Here is a 20,463-nt window from a genome sequence, read left to right as displayed (position 1 = left end):
AGTTTCCGATCCATAACTTGAGAACCACTGTGCCCATAGTGTTGAAACTTCATATGATGATTGGATATGCCTAGTACATGAACCCTTTTGCAGCTACCATCAGTGTCTCTTTGACTTTCGCTCCTGTCCCCTATTGATTTCTTGCCTATTACAACTATGCTTTGGGAGAGACATGTACTTTTGTAGAAAGCATCTTCTAGTTGTAATTGTTAATGATTGTTTTCTTTTGCAGTATGAACTTAGAGATTTATTTCAAGCGTGTGGGGAGATTGTTGATGTTGTCATATTAAATAACAGCAATGGCCAAGACTTCGGGTAAGTTTTGATTTGATTATTTTTAGCTCACTAAGCCAAAGGCTCATGGTGAGCTTTTGTGACCGCTCAGTGTCCGTCATTTGTGTCAGTCGTCTGTCGTGGGTCGTGCGTCCATCAACAATTTCTAAAAAAATCTTCTTGAAAACCACTTGGCAGAATTACACTAAACTTTACAGGAATGACTGTTGGGTGGCCCCCTTATAAAATTGTTCAAAGAATTGAATTCCATGCAGAACTCTGGTTGCCATGGCAACTGAAAGGAAAAACTTAAAAAATCTTTTGTCCAAAGCCGCAAGACATAGAGCCTTGATATTTGGCATGTGACATCATCTAATGGTCCTCTATGAAGATTGGTCAAATTGTGCCCTTTGGGTGAAAAGAGGCCCCGTCCCGGTGGTCACAAGTTTTACATAGACTAAAATAGGAAAAAACTTATAAAATCTTCTTGCCTGACACTGCAAGGTCTAGGCTTGTGAATGTGACCTACTGACCTACTTTCTAATATTTTAGCATCAGTGTGCCATTTTAAACATGTGGCTCATATTACTCAGGTCAGCGATTCAGGGTCGTCATGACCCTCTTGTTTCCATTTACCTCTGTGTATTCTGGGGAGTCATCAAGGAGATTTATGGTTAGTCCTCAGTCAGTCTGTTTGTCAGTCTGTTTGGCCGTCAGTCGCACAAAAGTTACTGATCTTGTGAAAGCAAAATATTTGGCAAATAGTCCAAAAAGTCAGTTTTTAAAAGTCATAAGATAAAAAAATTTAAGCTCGACTATGTGCAACAAACTATTCAGCTGTATCTCAGTAACAACTACCTGATACTGGATTGAAATTTCAGCAAGACATCTTTATTAAGCTTATTATTTCCCCCCTTCGAAGAAGGAGGGGTATATTGTTTTGCAGATGTTGGTCGGTCTGTCTGTCTGTTGGTCTGTCAGTCGGTCTGTCGGTATGTAGACCAATCCGTTTCTGGACGATAACTTATGAACGCTTGGGCCTGGGATCATGAACGTTGATAGGAAGTTTGGTCATCACCAGCAGATGACCCCTATTGATTTTGAGGTCAGTATGTCAAAGTTCAAGGTCACAGTGACCTGGAACAGTTAAATGGTTTCCGGATGATAACTCAAGATTGCTTGGGCTTAGGATCGTGAAAGTTGATAGGGAGGTTAGTCATTACCAGCAGATGACCCCTATTGATTTTGAGATCAGTAGGTCAAAGGTCAAGGTCACAGTGACCAGGAACAGTAAAATGGTTTCCGGGTGACAACTCAAGAACGCTTGGGCCTAGGATCAGGAAAATTGATAGGCAGATTGGTCATGACCAGTAAATGACCCTTATTGATTTTGAGGTCATTATTTCAAAGTTCAAGGTCACATTGGCCAGGAACAGTTAAACGGTTCCTGGACGATAACTTGACAACGCTTGGGCCAAGGGTCATGAAAGGTGATAGAGAGGTTCATCATGACCAGCAGATGACCCCTATTGATTATTAGGTCAGTATGTCAAAGGTCAAGGTTACAGTGACCCAGAACATTTAAACCGTTTCCAGACAATTACTTGAAAACACTTAGGTCTAGTATCATGAAACTATATAGGGATGTTGGTCATAACCAGTAGCTGACCCTTATAGATTTTGAGGTCAGTAGGCCAAAGGTAAAGGTCACATTGACCCGGAACAGTTAAACCCTTTTCGGACAATACCTTGAGAACGCTTGGGCCTAGGATCACAAAACATAATAGGGAGGTTGATCATGACCAGCAGATGACCCCTGTTGAGTTTGAGATCAATAGGTCAAAGGTCAAGGTCACATTGAACCAGAACAGTTGAACTTTTGTATACAGTGAGCAAATACTTTCTGTTCCTTGTGAAATTACTGAATGCATCAAGGGAGGCATTTCATGTTCAACGAGCTCTTGTTAAGCTTATTTACATGATCAAGTTAGAAAATTCTTTGGTTGTAATTTATTTAAATTATGGCCTTGTTTTATGTAGAAGATTCAGTAAAAGTTTTACCATAATAAAATTTTATCCTTTTGAAGGTCATCTTATGACCAAAACAGGTTGATTGATTAATAATTAGTCCATTTTTCCCAGTGTGTTTGTGTTGTTCCTCCTCTGTCTTTTATATAGTGTTATTAACTTAGTTATGTAAGTCTTGCCAGAATGTATTGAAAGTTACGGAAACTATCAAATAGTCAAAGTAACGTGCTACCTTATGGATACCTGTTATCATATTTAGCTCAACTTTTCGAAGAAAAAGTAGATCTATTGCACTCTGCCCGGCGTTGGTTAAAGTTTTTGATACATTCAAATATCTCTGTTACTATTAATGCTCTTGAAACTTTTAAGTAGTTGTTTAATATCCAAGTCTACACCAAGTGATACAATAACTCTTGATATAAATTTTGACAGAGTTATACCCTTTTTAACTCAGAATTTTTTGGTTAAAGTTTTATAATGTTTTTACTGGCAAATCTCTAATTCAGAGTCAGGCACTGAGAAAAGTCGGGCAAGCTGCCTTACGGACAGCTCTTATTATCCCCCTTATCAGCAGTCCGTCTGCAGCCATTTCTCAGTAACTAACTGGTAGAACTTCATGAAACTTGAAATAAACATGAACCAACATACTTCGATGATGCCCATCAAGTTTTTTTTTGATTGGTCAATTTCCCTATTTCCCTTGATTTAATGAAAAATGTCCTTCCACAGCCATTTCTCAGTAACTATTAGGTAGAATTTCATAAAACATGCACCAACATACTGCGATGATGCCCGTCAAGTTTTTTTTTGGATCGGTCAATTTCCCTTAGAGTTATTGCCCTTGATTTAATGAAAAACCCACGTTTGTAGCCATTTCTCAGTAACAAGCGGGTAGAATTTCATGAAACTTGACATAAATATGAACCAACAAACTTCGATGATGCCTGTCATTTTTTTTTTCAATTGGTCAATTTTCCTTAGAGTTATTGCCCTTTAATTGTTTAAAAATCTACGATTTGTACATAACAATTAGTAGAATTTTATTAAACATCTTTCAATCTTTTCCATGAAAAATATTATAAACATGTGAAGTTTTTTACCCACACCTGGTCACCACCTTGCCTTGGTTACAACCCCCCCCCCCCCCCCCCCCCAAAAAAAAAAAAAAATTCATTCCTTTTTATTATTTCTTTTCAAACCTTCCATGAATATTTATCAGCATGCAAAGTTGTACCATTCCCCCACCTCACACCCCACCCATTTTTGTGCCCCCCCCCCCCCCCCCCCCCCCCCCATGAGTGGTGGGGGCATATAGATTTGGTCTTATCCGTGCGTCCGTCCGTCCAAAGTTCGTGACTCGCCTAGCTCAAAGAGTATTTGATATAAATTGATGAAACCTTGCATGAGTCTTTATCATGATATGAACTTGCGCACCTCCTATTTTTCGTCTGGCTCCACCCCCTATTTTCAGAGTTAAGGCCCCTGAAATAGTCAAAAATGCACATTTTTACCTTGTGACATGCCTAGCTCAAAAAGTATTTGATATAGATTCATGAAACCTTGCATGAGTCTTATTTATTTTATTTATTTTGTTGGGTTTATTGTCGCACCGACACAATTTTCGGTCATATGGCGACTTTCCAGCTTTAATGGTGGAGGAAGACCCCAGGTGCCCCTCTGTGCATATTTTATCATGAGTGGGCACCTGGGTAGAACCACCGACCTTCGTAAGCCAGCTGGATGGCTTCCTCACGTGAAGAATTCTACGCCCCAAATGAGGTTTCGAACCCACATCGATGAGGGGCAAATGGTTTGAAGTCAACGGTCTAACCACTCGGCCACGGAGGCCCCTGCATGAGTCTTAATCATGATATGAACTTGCGCACCTCCTATTTTTCATCTGCCTCCCCCCCCCCCCTATTTTCAAAGTTATGGCCCCTGAAATAGTCAAAAATGCACATTTTCACCTTATGACATGCCTAGCTCAAAAAGTATTTGATATAAATTTATGAAACCTTGCAACAGTCTTAATCATGATATGAACTTGTGCACCTCCTATTTTTCATCTGGCTTCACCCCGTTTTCAGAGTTATGGCCCCTGAAATAGTCAAAATTGCACATTTTCACCTTGTGACACGCCTAGCTCAAAGAGTATTTGATATAGATTCATGAAACCTTGCATGAATCTTAATCTTGATATGAACTTGCGCACCTCCTATTTTTCGTTTGGGTCCGCCCCCTATTTTCAGAGTTATGGCCCCTGAAATAGTCAAAAATGCACATTTTCTCCTTGTGACATGTCTAGCTCAAAAAGTATATGATATTGATTCATGAAACCTTGCATGAGTCTTAATCATGATATGAACTTGTGCACCTACTATTTTTCAATTGGGTCCGCCCCCTATTTTTAGAGTTATGGCCCCTGAAAGTCAAAAATGTACATTTTCACCTTGTGACGCACCTAGCTCAAAAAGTATTTAATAATAATATAAATGGTTGAAAACTTGCATTAGTTTTTATCATGATATAAACTTGCGCACCTCCTAATTTTTTGGCTGGCTCCACCCCCAATTTTTAAAGTTATGGCCCCTGAAATAGTAAAAAATGCACTTTTTCACCTAATTATGTGCCTAGCTCAAAAAGTATTAGATGTAAATTCAGGAAACCTTGCTGGAGTCTTTAACATGATGTGACCTTGCACACTTGGCATTCTTCTTGAGAATCTTAGCTCTTATTACAGAGTTATGGCCCTTGAAATAGCCAAAATAGTGGATTTTTTGTTTGTGATGCTCATAGCTCAAAAAGTATATTATGGCCTAGAATAATGAATCCTTTTCATAAAATGTTTGTTGAGGCTATACCCCATTAAGACTGCAAACATTTGAATTATTGCCCCTTATTTGTGACAAGTGTACCAGTGGGGGCACACCCTGTGTCCTACAGACACATGCTAGTTTTTTCATCATTTATAGCTCGACTATACGAAGTATAAGGTGAGCTATCCTACTCGCCCCGGCGTCGGCGTCGGCGTCTTTCCGCGTCCCCACCTTGGTTAAAGTTTTGTGCACTTTCTTTTTTCAACTTATCTTTGTAATTACTTGATGGATTTGATTCAGACTTGAAATACTTATTCCTCATCATCATCCACATCATCTGACATAAGGGCCATAACTCTGGCACCAATATTTCATGAATTACCCCACTTTTCACTTAGATTTTCAGGTTAAAGTTTTGATGCACTTTCACTCTATCTCTGTTATTACTGAATGGATTTGATTCAAACTTAAAATAGTTGTTCAACATCATCACCCACATCATATTACACAAGGTGCATAACTCTGGCACAATTTTTTCATGAATTATTCGCCCCTTTTTTTACTTAGAATTTCAGGTTAAAGTTTTGGTGCACTTTCACTCTACCTCTGTTATTACTGAATGGATTTGATTCAAACTTAAAATAGTTGTTCAGCATCATCACCCACATCATATGACACAAGATGCTTAACTCTGGCACAATTTTTTATGAATTATTCCCCTTTTTACTTAGAATTTCAGGTTAAAGTTTTATGCACTTTCACTCTATCTCTGTTATTACTGAATAGACTGATTCAAACTTAAACAATTGTTCAACATCATTACCCTTATCATATGACACAAGGTGCATAACTCTGGCACAATTTTTTCATGAATTATTCCCCCCTTTTTTTACTTAGAATTTCAGGTTAAAGTTTTGGTGCACTTTCACTCTACCTCTGTTATTACTGAATGGATTTGATTCAAACTTAAAATAGTTGTTCAGCATCATCACCCACATCATATGACACAAGATGCTTAACTCTGGCACAATTTTTTATGAATTATTCCCCTTTTTACTTAGAATTTCAGGTTAAAGTTTTATGCACTTTCACTCTATCTCTGTTATTACTGAATAGACTGATTCAAACTTAAACAATTGTTCAACATCATTACCCTTATCATATGACACAAGGTGCATAACTCTGGGACCAATTTTTATGCCCCCGAAGGGAGGCACATAGTTTTTGAACGGTCTGTGGGTCTGTCCGCAATTTTCGTGTCCGGTCCATATCTTTGTCATCGATGGATGGATTTTCAAATAACTTGGCATGAATGTGTATCACAGTAAGACGACGTGCAGTGCGCAAGACCCAGGTCCGTAGCTCAGAGGTCAAGGTCACACTTAGACGTTAAAGGATAGTGCATTGATGGGCGTGTCAGGTCCATATCTTTGTCATCGATGGATGGATTTTCAAATAACTTGGCATGAATGTGTACCACAGTAAGACGACGTGTAACACGCAAGACCCAGGTCCGTAGCTCAAAGGTCAAGGTCACACTTAGACGTTAAAGATCATTTTTCATGATAGTACATTGATGGGCATGTCCGGTCCATATCTTTGTCATTCATGCATGGATTTTAAAATAACTATGCATGAATGTGTGACACAGTAAGACGATGTGTCGCGCACAAGACCCAGCTTCTTAGGTCAAAGGTCCTAAACTCTAACATCGGCCATAACTATTCATTCAAAGTGCCATCGGGGGCATGTGTCATCCTACTGAGACAGCGCTTGTTTATGAATTATTTCCCCTTTTTACTTAGAATTTAGGTTAAAGTTTTGATGCACTTTCACTCTGTCTCTGTTATTACTGAATGTATTTGATTCAAACTTAAAATAGTTGTTCAACATCATCACCCACACCATATGATGCAAGGTGCATAACTCTGGCACCAATTTTTCATTAATTATTCCCCCTTTTTACTTAGAATTTTAGGTTAAAGTTTTGATGCACTTTCACTCTGTCTCTGTTATTAGTGAATAGATTTGATTCAAACTTAAAATAGTTGTTCAACATCATCACCCACACTATATGACACAAGCTGCATAACTCTGGCACCAATATTTAATGAATTATGCCCCTTTTTGCTTAGGATATACTTATATAGTGTTTTGATACATTTTATCTTTACCTCTCTTATTACTTTAAGTTGATATTTTTGACATGGACTCAGGCTATTGTGCAATATCATCATCCACAATTGGAGTCATTGAACACTCCAGTGACAGCTCTAGTTTCCTCAGATGTGCCCAGTTTCACTATCCAGCAACGAAATAGTCGAGCGCGCTGTCTCCTGTGACAGCTCTTGTTAATTTTCCATCAATATTTATAATCAGTATGTGAAATTTTGTACCCTCACCTGGTCACCCCCCCCCCCCCCCCCCCCCCCCCCTTAAAAAAAATAAATCATTTTCTGTTGAAATGATTATTTGCTTCTTAGTAACATCCTTACTTTTTTGCCGGATATATTTTTTTTGCCATTCCTCACCACAAGCCCTTTCGGCGGGGGATACCAATTTTCATCGTATTTGCTTGTTAGAATTGGTATATAAGAGAATAATTTAGTCTGATTAAATAATTGTTTCTACGTCACTTAAGAATATTTTTGCGTAGTTTTAGAGTTTCCAGTTGTAGACGTATGCTCTTGGAAGTTAAGTGAGCGTTTGTAATTTTCAATGTTTGAATTGATTATGTAGTAAATTATATTCACAGATTTGTTCAGTTCACATGCAAGGAATTTGTTTGAACTGATTATGTAGTAAATTATATTCACAGATTTGTTCGGTTCACATGCAAGGAATCTGCTCTATGCGCGGTTAGTGAACTTAATCACTGGTCTTTAAACGGCAGAAATATCATCGTGGCTATTGAAAAATCTACTGCGGCGAAAATAGAGCAAGGTACTGTTGGAATTGTGCAATATTTATGGTGTTGTTATTTACTATCTATAGGTTTGTGCGGTTTTCTGATGCTTCATCAGCTTTCTCAGCTGTCAGTGAACTTAATGGATGGTCAATGAATGGCTCTGTTTTAAATGTTGAAATTTCTAAAGACACAACAGAAAAACTTAAGCAAGGTATAAAGTAATAAACCTTTACCCTGCTAAATTTCTAAAATGGACTGGTTCATCATTCAGTTTGGGCAATACCATTTGTATTTGAAGGGGTGTTTGCTGAAAATTTACTGACTGAATAGCGAACAGTGCAGACCATGATCAGCCTGCACATCAGTGCAGGCTGATCTTGGTCTGCACTGATCGCAAAGGCAGAAATACTTGCCGTCAGCAGGCTAAAGGTTAAAGGTTCCTGTTTATTTGTTATACGTTCTGTCATACACATATTGTGAAACAGGTAAAATATATATGTAATTGTAGCTTATGTTTTTAGGAGTGGTTTGTTGGGAGGAAATTAACTTTTTAATGACAGTTTTTAATCTTACTCAATCCAGTTTTTATACGCCCGAAGGGATGTATTATGTTATATCCCCATTGTCCATTACCAATGTCGTGTTCACTTTGTAACTCTTGTAGGATTTCAAAGAAACTTGACACAAATGTTCACCACATCGGAACAACATGCAGAGCACATGTTTTGGATGGCTCACTTCAGGGTCAAGGTCATACTTAGGTGTCAAAGGTCTTATGAGTGTGTTTCGTGTCGGCTCTGTAACTCTTGACCTCCCTAAAGGATTTCAAAGAAACTTGACACAAATGTTCACCAGATTGGGATGACATACAGAGCGCATGTTCTGGATGGCTTGCTTCAGGGTCAAGGTCACAGGGGTCAATAATCATATGAGTGTGTTTCGTGTCGACCCTGTAACTCTTGAACTGCTTGAAGGATTTTGTAAAGAAACTTGGCACAAATATTCACCACATTGAGAGGATATGCAAAGCGCATGTTCTGGATGTCTTGCTTCAAGGTCAAGGTCACACTTAGGGGTGCTCTCTTACCTCTAACTCTTGAACAACCCTTGAAGGATTTCGAAGAAACATGACACAAATGTTCACCACATTGAAACAATGTGCAGAGCACATGTTCTGGATGGTTAGCTACAAGGTCAAGGTCACACTTGGGGGTCAAAGGTCATGCCTTAGGGTATATTGCTCTGCATTGCAGTGCTCTTATTTACATGTATCGTTAATTTGTGTGAATTGCTTTTAGTCTAAGATGTGTAGTCTATTTCTTTTGGCCAATTGAATATAAATGTGCATGGAATTTAATGTTTTAAGTTGTCGTAAATGGTATTGTCACTATTAAATTTGATGTGAAAAAATATGCTTGTGTAAGACTGATCCTGTTTCACAGTATGGTTGTTCCTGCATAATGCATGGCTGTTAAGTTTTCAGGCTATAACATTGCTTTTTGTACCCCCCGACAACAAAGTTGTAAGGGGGGGTATACTGGTTTCAGGTTGTCTGTCTGTCCGTCTGTCTGTCCATAGACACAATCTTGTGCGCACCATCTCTCCTCATTCCCTTGACACAGTTTAATGAAACTTCACACAAGTGATCAGTAACAACAGTAGTTGTGCATGGGGCATGTTAGGTTCTTTCAGAAAAAAATTTTGCAGAGTTACGGGACTTTGTTTTTTGTTACTATACTATATACATAGACACAATCTTGTGCACACCATCTCTCCTCCTCCACTTGACACAATTTAATGAAACTTCACACAAGTGATCAGTAACAACAGTAGTTGTGCATGGGGCATGTTAGGTTCTTTCAGAAAAAAAAATTGCAGAGTTACGGGACTTTGTTTTTTTGTTACTATACTATATACATAAACACAATCTTGTGCGCACCATCTCTCCTCATTCACTTGACACAATTTAATGAAACTTCACACAAGTGATCAGTAACAACAGTAGTTGTGCATGGGGCATGTTAGGTTCTTTCAGAAAACAAATTTGCAGAGTTACGGGACTTTGTTTTTTGTTACTAAACTATATACATAGACACAGTCTTGTGCGCACCATCTCTCCTTCATCCCCTTGACACAATTTAATGAAACTTCACACAAGTGATCAGTAACAACAGTAGTTGTGCATGGGGCATATAAAGTTCTTTCAACAACAAAAATTGCAGAGTTATGGGACTTGGTTTCTTGTTAACATGCTATGTACATACAGTCTGCATATGCAGTCTTGTGCGCGCATAATCTTCCGAACCCTTGCACACAATTTAATGAAACTTCACACAAGTGATCAGTACCAACCCTAGTTGTGCATGGTGCCTGGTGCATGTTACGTTCCTTTAGATAAATATTCTGCATAGTTATGGGACTTTGTTTTTTGTTACTATACTGTATACATACAGTCTTTACACATACAGTCCACATAATTATGCAATCTTGTGTGCATCAAATTGCAATGTACTGTGTCAGTGCATGCAGGGGGTATATTCATCACCTTTAGTGATAGCTCTAGTTTTAATTTGTTTTTTGTTAAATTGCATGCATTCTATATATGATTATGTTTTATGATATGTGTTTAGCAAAATTATAAACTGACATCTGTAAATATCTAACATGCCAATGTACCAAAAAATGTAAAAAGAGGTTAAAATTTCATAAGTGTACATTAACGACTACCTGTTGCAACTTGCAAGAAAATAGGCTCCATTTCAGAAGTTAATGTTTGATACTTTGCTTTTTACAGTAAAATCCTTTCATTAGACTGTTCCCCCTTTAAACCAGATACCTGTCTAAACTGGGTTTGTCGTTTGGTCCTGATTTTTTGTTAGCTCACTTGAGCACAAAGTGCTCGGAGTGAGCTATTGTAATTACTCACCGTTGGGCGTCCGTCCAGCGTCCATCCACACTTTCCTAAAAACATAATCTCCTCTGAAACCATATGGTGGAAGTTGATGAAACTTGGCAACCGAAAGGAAAAACTTAAAAAAATTTCTTGTCCAAAAGCACAAGGCTTAGAGCCTCAATATTTGGCATGTGACATCATTTATTGATCCTCTATGAACATTGTTCAAATCATGACCATGGGGTGAAAAGAGGCCCCGTCCCAGGGGTCTCAAGTTTTACATGGACTTATATAGGGAAAAACTTTAAAAACCTTCTTGTCTGAAACCACAAGACATAGGCCTTAGGGATTTGGTATGTAGCATTGCCTTGTGGTCCTCTACCAGTATTGTTTAAATTATTACCCGTGGGTGAAAAGAGGCCCTGCCCCACAGGGGTCCCAAGTTTTACATATACTTACGTATGAAATTTTTTTTAAAAACTCTTCTTGTCTGAAACTGCAAGGCATAGGCTTTTGATATTTAGTAAGTTGCATTGCCTAGTAGTCCTCTACCAAGATTTTTTAAGTTATGACCCTGAGTTGAAAAGAGGCCCCACCCAGTGTATCCCAAGTTTTACATAGACTTTTATAGGAAAAACCTTTTAAAATCTTCTTGTCTAAAATCACAAGACCTAGGCCTTTGATATTTGGTATGTTGCATTCCCTTGTGGTCCTCTACCAAGATTCTTCAACTTATGCCCCTGGGATGAAAAGAGGCCCTTCATTTGGGGGGGGGGGGGGGGTCCCAATTTTTACATAGACTTATATAGGATTTAAAAAAAAAAAATCTTTTTGTCTGAAAGTTCAAGGACTAGGCCTTTGATATTTGGTATGTAGCGTTGCCTACTGGATCTCTTAAATGTGTCTGTGTGATGTTAAACTGAACAAAATAAAATAAATTTGTCAGAGCAGTGAAATAGTGTATTCTGCACAACACACAAGTCAGTCCTTGGTCAGTGCAATGAAATAGAGTATTCTACACAACACAAGACAGTCCTTGGTCAGTGCAATGACATAGTGTATTCTGCACAACACAAGTCAGTCCTTGGTTAGTGCAATGAAATAGTGTATTCTGCACAACACAGGTCAGTCCTTGGTCAGTGCAATGAAATAGTGTATTCTACACAACACAGGTCAGTTCTTGGTCAGTGCAATGACTTAGTGTATTCTGCACAACACAAGTCAGTCCTTGGTCAGTGCAATGAAATAGTGTATTCTGCACAACACAGGTCAGTCCTTAGTCAGTGCAGTGAAATAGTGTATTCTGCACAACACAAGTCAGTCCTTGGTCAGTGCAATGAAATAGTGTTTCCTACACAACACAGAACAGTCCTTGGTCAGTACAATGAAATAGTGTATTCTACACAACACAGGTCAGTCCTTGATCAGTGAAATGAAATAGTGTATTTTGCACAACACAGGTCAGTCCTTGATCAGTGCAATAAAATAGTGTATCCTACACAACACAAGTCAGTCCTTGGTCAGTGCAATGAAATAGTGTATCCTATACCACACAGATCAGTCCTTGGTCAGTGCAGTGAAATAGTGTATCCTACACAACACAGATCAGTCCTTCGTCAGTGCAATGAAATAGTGTATTCTGCACAACACAGGTCAGTCCTTGATCAGTGCAATGAAATAGTGTATTCTACACAACACAGGTCAGTCCTTGATCAGTGCAATGAAATAGTGTATCCTACACCACACAGGTCAGTCCTTAGTCAGTGCAGTGAAATAGTGTATTCTGCACAACACAGAACAGTCCTTGGTCAGTGCAATGAAATAGTGTATCCTATACCACACAAGTCAGTCCTTGGTCAGTGCAATGAAATAGTGAATCCTACACAAAAGTCAGTCCTTGGTCAGTGCAGTGAAATAGTGTATCCTACACCACACAGGTTAGTCCTTGGTCAGTGCAATAAAATAGTGTATTCTACACAACACAGGTCAGTCCTTGGTCAGTGCAGTGCAATAGTGTATCCCACATCACACAAGTGAGTCCTTGGTCAGTGCAATGAAATAGTGTATTCTGCACATCACAAGTCAGTCCTTGGTCAGTGCAATGAAATAGTGTATTCTGCACAACACAAGTCAGTCCTTGATCAGTGCAATGAAATATGTATCCTACACCACATAAGTCAGTCCTTGGTCAGTGCAATGAAATAGTGTATTCTGCACATCACAAGTCAGTCCTTGGTCAGTGCAATGAAATAGTGTATCCTACACCACACAAGTCAGTCCTTGGTCAGTGCATTGAAATAGTGTATTCTACACAATACAGGTCAGTCCTTGGTCAGTGAAATGAAATAGTGTATCCTACACCACATAAGTCATCCCTTGGTCATGCAATTTATTATACAGTGTATCTACAATACACAAGTCATCCCTTGATCATTGCAATCAAATATTGTATCAGACACAGCACCAATCATCCCTTGGTAAATGCACATGAACAGTGCATTCTGTAACACATCAGTCCGTTCTCAGTCAGTGATATGTTTTAGCTCGTAGTTTACCATAATTTGATTCCGGTTATCAGTCACTATTAGCCAGTCTGTGAGTCATAGATCTTGCTGTCAGTCAGTTTATTAGTTAATCAGTTTGCCAGGCACTCACAGTACTGGACATGTAGTCTGTCAGTGATATATTTTGATGTCATATCATTTACCAGTTACTCAGTTTGCCACTCACAGTATAAGATGTTTAGTTTGTCATTTATAGGTTTTGTTGTCGGTTACTTTCATAGTTGTTAGGTCCCCAACCCAGTGGTTGGAGATACATTGAGTGCTGTAGGTATGTCTGCCAGTCCTTCTGTATGTCACAAAGTTTTTCCATGCAATTGCCCCCACACTTCAAGGTGGATTTACACCAAACTTCCTAAAAGTCATCATTGCAAAGCTTAGTTATGTATCTGTCCTTGGCAAATTGTGGTTCATAGTTTTTCAGCAGTGTTATTGCCCATCTATTGTCAAATTTCATGATGTTTTGGCAATGTCTCTTTAACCATTGGGCAGATTTTCACAAACCTTACAGGAGTTACCAGTGCTTAGCCTAGTAATGTGTATCATCAGTATGTTCCAGTTCAGTTATTTTCAGCAGAGTTATAACCACTTGCAGTACCATTAGGCTGAATTTCATCAAACCTCACAAGTGATCAGTGTGAAGTATAGTTGTGCATATCATTGACATGTTCTTCTTAAACGATTTTTGTCAAGCCTGCTTGCGGAGAGCGAAGACAAAGTCGTCCAAATGGCTGTCTGGTGAATGTGCATTTTGTCTATCTGGATATTTTTGTCCGGACAGTAACTTTGACATGCATGGAGCATTCTTGTTTATATATGTTTCATGAATATTCACTTTCATGAGACAGAGTGTCATGTGCAAACCCTAGGTTCCTATCTCAGAGGTCAAGGTCACACTTTGTGAGCATTTCAGGAGCATCATGGTTCTCTTGTTTATAGAATTACTTCCCTTTATTTTTACTATAAATAGCTTAGTTTGTAACTTTCTTTATTATCGGGAAAAACTGAGACCACTTTTCTGTGGTAAAATATAAATGGTGCATCAGTAGGCCCTCTATTTGCGAAAGTTACTGGTACTTAACACTGTATTTTATTCAGTTTCTGTTGTATTTCATACATCTTTTAACTTTTGAGTTGATATTTGTCTCACAGAGAAAGCCGGCCTTCCTGTCACTGTGACAGATGGTTGTGGACTGAGAAAATGGAATGCTCCAAAACCAAATGCAGGACGGTCTCTTGGTACAGACTACATCACAGACACAATGTACTGGACAAGGCTACAGGAAAGCTGTACTGCACTCAATCTCAAACATTCTAACAGTAAGTACTACATCCAAGGTTAAAAAATTGACATAGCTAATTAGTGGCATCAGTAGTTGAGTGGTTCATATTGTTTATTGCCCCTTAACTGTCTGGGTTTTAGCCCTGCTATATAGTAAACAAGTATTCAAGTACCTGCAAGTAGACTTAAAATAATACAAACTGTATCAGAAGTGCACTGGAAGTAATACACAAACTGGAAATCATCATTGCAGAAGATAGTGTACTGTATTTGCATTTTAACAGGTACTTTATTAATGGTCACATTTATGAAGATATACCTTTGAAGTTAAATTGATCAAAAGTGTTAATAATGCAGTAGATTGGTTGTATCCATACCAGTAATGTTAATTTTGTTTTTTGACAAGATGCTTAACTTCAAAAAGCGCAAACACCGTATTCTGCTTTTAGCTCAAGGTCATGTGACTAAAACACCAGATTTTCTTACTTTAGACAGATTTTCAATATATTTGTTCTAATAAAAATAGTCATGTGGTTACCCTACATTTTCCCCCCATAGATATTGTTTTGCCCTGTTCATCCATGTCCATCTGTCCGTCCCACTTCATTTCTGATAAATAACTGGAGAACCATTTGACCTTCAAATTTAAAGTATTGGACACCTACCGGTAATAGTAATGTTTAAAAAATGGTATTTGCTAGGTATATTCTTAAAGTCGACTGTGTTTTGCATTGTGTTGCAAATTTTAAACAACCTTTTTTTTATAAATTTTGTATAATTTATGGTATTTCCTCAAGCTCAAGTAGAGACATATTGCAAAGTGATGGCCACTGTTCAAAACGATTACAGAAAATTCATTTTACCATTAATTTTAATAAAACACATTATAAAACTGTCAATATCATTGTTTCTAGGATGCCTCAAGTAAAAGGATTTAATGAGACAGAAATCTAACTCCAACATTGAAATATTAAGGTCGAGTCCTGTGGGACTGTTTTAAATTTTGTTTACTTCATTCAAAAATAATCATGGGACAGAAGTAAAACCTACCTACATTTCTTCCATAATATGTAAATCTAAAGAGTAAAGGCAAAATAGAGGACTTTTACTGCATGTAACTCAGTATTTTTAAAGATGTTTAACTCTGCACCCTTCCGTTTCAGAGGTAAATTCACTTTGAACAGCAAGAAATTGCTTATCAAATGAAAATTTTCCACTTTTGTACAATAAATCAATAATAAGTCTGGAAAAAAGTAAAAAGTTAATAGGAAAAAAGGAAAATAAGGGGAAAAAATTGTCCCAGTGGGGCTTGAACCTATGCCTCCTGAAAAATTTCAAACTAGGTTTATTGTAGGAATTGAATACTCTTCACACATGTACCTTTCAACGAAATTCGTTTATGATACGCCCCAGGTTTCATCAAGGAAAGCGCCAGACCCAGCAGGATATTTCGTTGCACTGCACTATTTGCAAGAAAAACAATCATAACACACGTGACTGTAGAAATCGCCACGGGAGATTCACAGGAAAATGCTACAATTGTAATACAAGTGGCCATAAATCGAAGAACTGTTTCTTTATGAAATAGGACAAAGGCCACTGTGCCTTATCAGAAACAGGTGCTTATATAAAAACATGTAACAGATTTCAAGTGTTAGATAATCTTTGCTCATTATGTTCTGCAAGTGTACAGATTTGCACCTGTAATTCTTTATCTTTGAAAATTTGCCAGGAGGCAAAGAACTCTGAACTTGATGTAAATGGCACATCAAACATTTCATTGCATGATAATGTAATAAGTGATGAATTTCAAAATAATTCAAACGCATCTAAGGAATATTCTCTTGACTTAAAATTACGAAAAAAAGGATTAAATATTGGTCATCAAAACGTTCAAGGTCTTAACAATAATGAAAAATTCAATGAAATATGTCTGATGCTTAGTTCGCCTGAAAACAAGATTGATATATTTGGCATGTCTGAGACTAAATTTAAAGATGATATTCTGGATAATACACTAATAATCAATGGATATAAAGGTCCCTTTCGAAGAGATAACTATACACGAAATGGTGGAGGTGGAATAGTTGTATATGTAAAAAGTCATATCGATGTAAAGCGTCGGAACGATCTTGAAACAAATGAAATTGAATCAGTTGTACTAGAGATACGCTTGAAAAATTGTAAACCATTTTTTGTTTGTCAAATATATCGCCATCCTTCCGAAAAAGTTGAATGGAAGGACAATTTTGAAAATTTTGTAGATAATCTATACGCAGAAGACAAAGAAATTATTATTCTAGGTGATATAAACCGCAATTTACTCAATGAAAATATTAAAAATGAATGGTGCGACTATATAAATTCATTAGGATTAGAACAGTTAGTTCAAGTCCCTACTAGGGTTACGGGCAATACAAGTACCCTTATTGACCATATATATACAAATACACCGCAAAATATAACATCAGTTAACATACCTAAAACCGGAAATAGTGATCATTTTCCAGTGTTCTGTAATCGGAGGCTTAATGAAAATTTTAAATCTGCTACACATGAAACAATATCTTTTCGGAATTTTAAAAGTTTTAATGAAAATATCTTTTGTAAAGAACTTTCAGAAACAAATTGGGACTTAATAACTGAATGCCAAAATATTGATATTATGTTAGAAAAATGGAATACTTTGTTTTTAGATGTCATTGATAAATATGCACCAATGCAGGTTAAACGAGTTAAACGTAAATACCAACCAGATTGGTTCTCCGCAGAGATTTCACAAGCGATAAAAGACCGCGATTCAATTTCTCATAATAAAACATCAAATTTGTATAAGGAAAGGAGAAATAAGGTATTATCATTAATTAGACAGCACAGGAAGCGATTTTACGAGAATAGGATTGAAGAAGGGGAAAATGACCCTAAAACTATTTGGAAAATTTTTAAAGAAGTTGGAACAAACAAAAATAATAATGAAAAAGTATGTATTGAAAAAATAATCGTTAATGACAAAATTATTACAAATAAACAGGAAATAGCAAACAATTTCAACGAGTATTTTTCTACTATCGCTGAAAAATTAAAAGATCCTGTCCCTTTGTCTGACTTCTCACACATAAAAACCTTTGTAGACTCTAAAGTTCCAGCGGAAAATTTCTTCTCAATCCCACTGATATCTGTATTTCAGGTTCAGAAGTTTTTATCAAATCTTGATACATCGAAATCAACAGGACTTGATAACATAGGGCCAAAACTGTTGAAACTTTCATCTCCATTTATATCGCAGAGTCTGACGTTTATTATAAATTGTAGTATATCAAATTCAGCATTTCCACATGTATGGAAGAATGCTAAAGTAAAGCCATTACACAAAGCTGGCGACCAAGTTAATGTAAATAATTACAGACCAATATCAATTTTACCAACCCTATCTAAATTAATTGAAAAACATGTTCACGATTCCTTAATGTCCCATCTATCAAATTTCAATCTTTTACATGAAAAACAAAGCGGATTTCGGAAATCTCATTCAACAGAAACTGCACTTACAGTCATGATTGATTCGTGGTTAAAAGCAATAAATGATGGTTATTTAGTAGGCGCCGTAATGATAGACTTTAGAAAAGCATTTGATCTAGTTGATCACGATATTCTTTTGAAAAAACTGGAACTCTATAAATGTAATGATTTGTGTATCAAATGGTTCAAATCATATTTATCAGATCGTCATCAGTTAGTGCAAATTGATAACGCATTATCAAGTAGTTATAATAAAATTACATGCGGCGTGCCACAGGGGTCTATTTTAGGGCCTCTGTTATTTCTTTTATTTATAAATGACCTGCCGCTCACAGTCGGAAATATAGTATCATCTACAGATCTATATGCAGATGATACAACATTATACGATATACAAAATGACAAAACTGTTTTGGAAACAAATCTTAATTCAGCACTATCTGTTTTAGAAATATGGTGCAGAGAGAATGGTATGCAACTCAATACCGATAAGACAAAAGTGATGCTTATAACAACGCAACAAAGGCGGCGGTTTCTTGAAAATAAGGAATTAACTGTTTTGTATAAAAATGTTATGCTTAAACAAAGTCCAAGTGAGAAACTCCTTGGTATTTACATACAGCATGATCTAAAGTGGGATTCGCATTTTAAAGTGATTTGCAAAAAGATATCGTCTTACATTTGGTTACTATCAAGGATAAGGGAATTTCTTGATATAAACTACAGAATCTTATTTTATAAAGCTTATATTCAACCGCATATAGATTGTTGCTGTATACTATGGGGAAGTACCATTAATAAAAATATTCAGAAAATTCTTAGATTACAAAAACGTGCATGTAGAACTATTTTAGGATCAAGTTACTCAGACTTCAACCAAGCTCTAAATTGTCTAAACATGCAACGGTTTGATCAGCGTCTGTTTTATCAGAAGGCATGCTTTATGTTCAAAGTCGCAAATAATCTGTTACCAAATTATATCTGTGATATGTACAATCAAAAGGAAATGACAAGTGACACCTCTTTAATTTTACGATCAAACACGAATAAAAATTTTCATATACCTAATACGCAATCAGAACTGTTCAAACGAAGTTTACTGTATTCAGGTCCAGTTGCCTGGAATATCTTACCTGTAGATATCAAAGCGTCCAGCTCTCTACAGTCTTTTAAATCAAAATGTAGTAAATGGATAAGTATGCCATGAAATATGTATGTGATGTTGATTATGAAATATCAATGTTTTCTGTTTTTGTTACACATGTGTATCTTACTTTCTAATGAGATACTTATGTTATTATTTTCTGTTTTCATTTGAATCATATTTGTAAATATTTGTACTATAAGAGGGCCTCATGGAAGATTAGCGTCAGCTAAATGAGTCACCCTCTATAAATAAAGAATTTACTTACTTACTTACTTACTTACTTACTTACTAAAAAGGAGATACTGTATTATGGGTCTAATACCTTAATATTGTGATAGGGTTTATTATGGAGTAGATGATGTCTATTGTTTTTGGGGTCACTCCATCAAAGGTCAAGGTCACTGGTCTGAACATAGATAACCGTTTCCAGTCAATAACATGAGAACCACTGGACCCAGAATGTTGAAAATTCATAGGATGATTGGACATGTAAAGAAGATATCCCCGACTTATTTTTTCTCCCATTTGATTAAGGTCAGGGTCACAGGGGCCAGATTCTGTCACACTTTATATCTGATCAATAGCTGAAGAACCATTTTACCTGGAACCTTCAAACTTCATAGGGTGTTAGGGCTTAGGGAGTAGATGACACTTATAGTTTTTGGGGTCATATCATATGACCTTTTTGTGTCGATTCGCCGTAAAACCGAACTCGTTCATTCCATCAGAGGTCAAGGTCGCAGGGGCCTAAACATGGAAAACCGTTTCAGATCAATAACTTGAGAACCACTTGACCCAGAATGTTGAAACTTCATAGGGTGATTGTACGTGCAGAGCAGATGACCCCTAGTGATTTGGGGATCACTTTATCAAAGGTCAAGGTCGCAGGGTCTTGAACATGGAAAGCCATTTCTGATCAATAACTGGAGAACCACTTGACCAAGAAAGTTTAAGCTTCATAGGATGATTGGACATGCAGAGTAAATGACATCTCTTGTTTTTGGGGTAACTTGATTAAAGGTCAAGGTTGCAGGGG

General features: G+C 37.1%; 1 protein-coding gene across 2 annotated transcripts in view; it reads left to right on the top strand.

Annotated features, from left to right (window-relative positions):
• LOC123556380 (uncharacterized) overlaps positions 1 to 20,463 on the top strand; it is a 53,342-nt gene that overhangs the window by 17,598 nt on the left and 15,281 nt on the right. The window contains exons 3-5 of one of the 2 annotated variants that reach the window (XM_045347033.2): positions 233 to 315; positions 8,112 to 8,236; positions 14,632 to 14,799. In XM_045347033.2, the coding sequence (XP_045202968.2) occupies positions 233 to 315; positions 8,112 to 8,236; positions 14,632 to 14,799 (376 nt within the window). Of the gene's footprint in view, positions 1 to 232; positions 316 to 7,935; positions 8,061 to 8,111; positions 8,237 to 14,631; positions 14,800 to 20,463 lie in introns of both variants that reach the window. The other variant, XM_053542601.1, reaches the window with a different exon arrangement.

This window comes from Mercenaria mercenaria, chromosome 5 (assembly GCF_021730395.1).
Source record: "Mercenaria mercenaria strain notata chromosome 5, MADL_Memer_1, whole genome shotgun sequence".
In the NCBI taxonomy this organism is placed as follows: Eukaryota; Metazoa; Mollusca; class Bivalvia; order Venerida; family Veneridae; genus Mercenaria; species Mercenaria mercenaria.
Note: the sequence above shows the minus strand (reverse complement) of the source record. Positions and strands in the feature narration are given on the sequence as shown.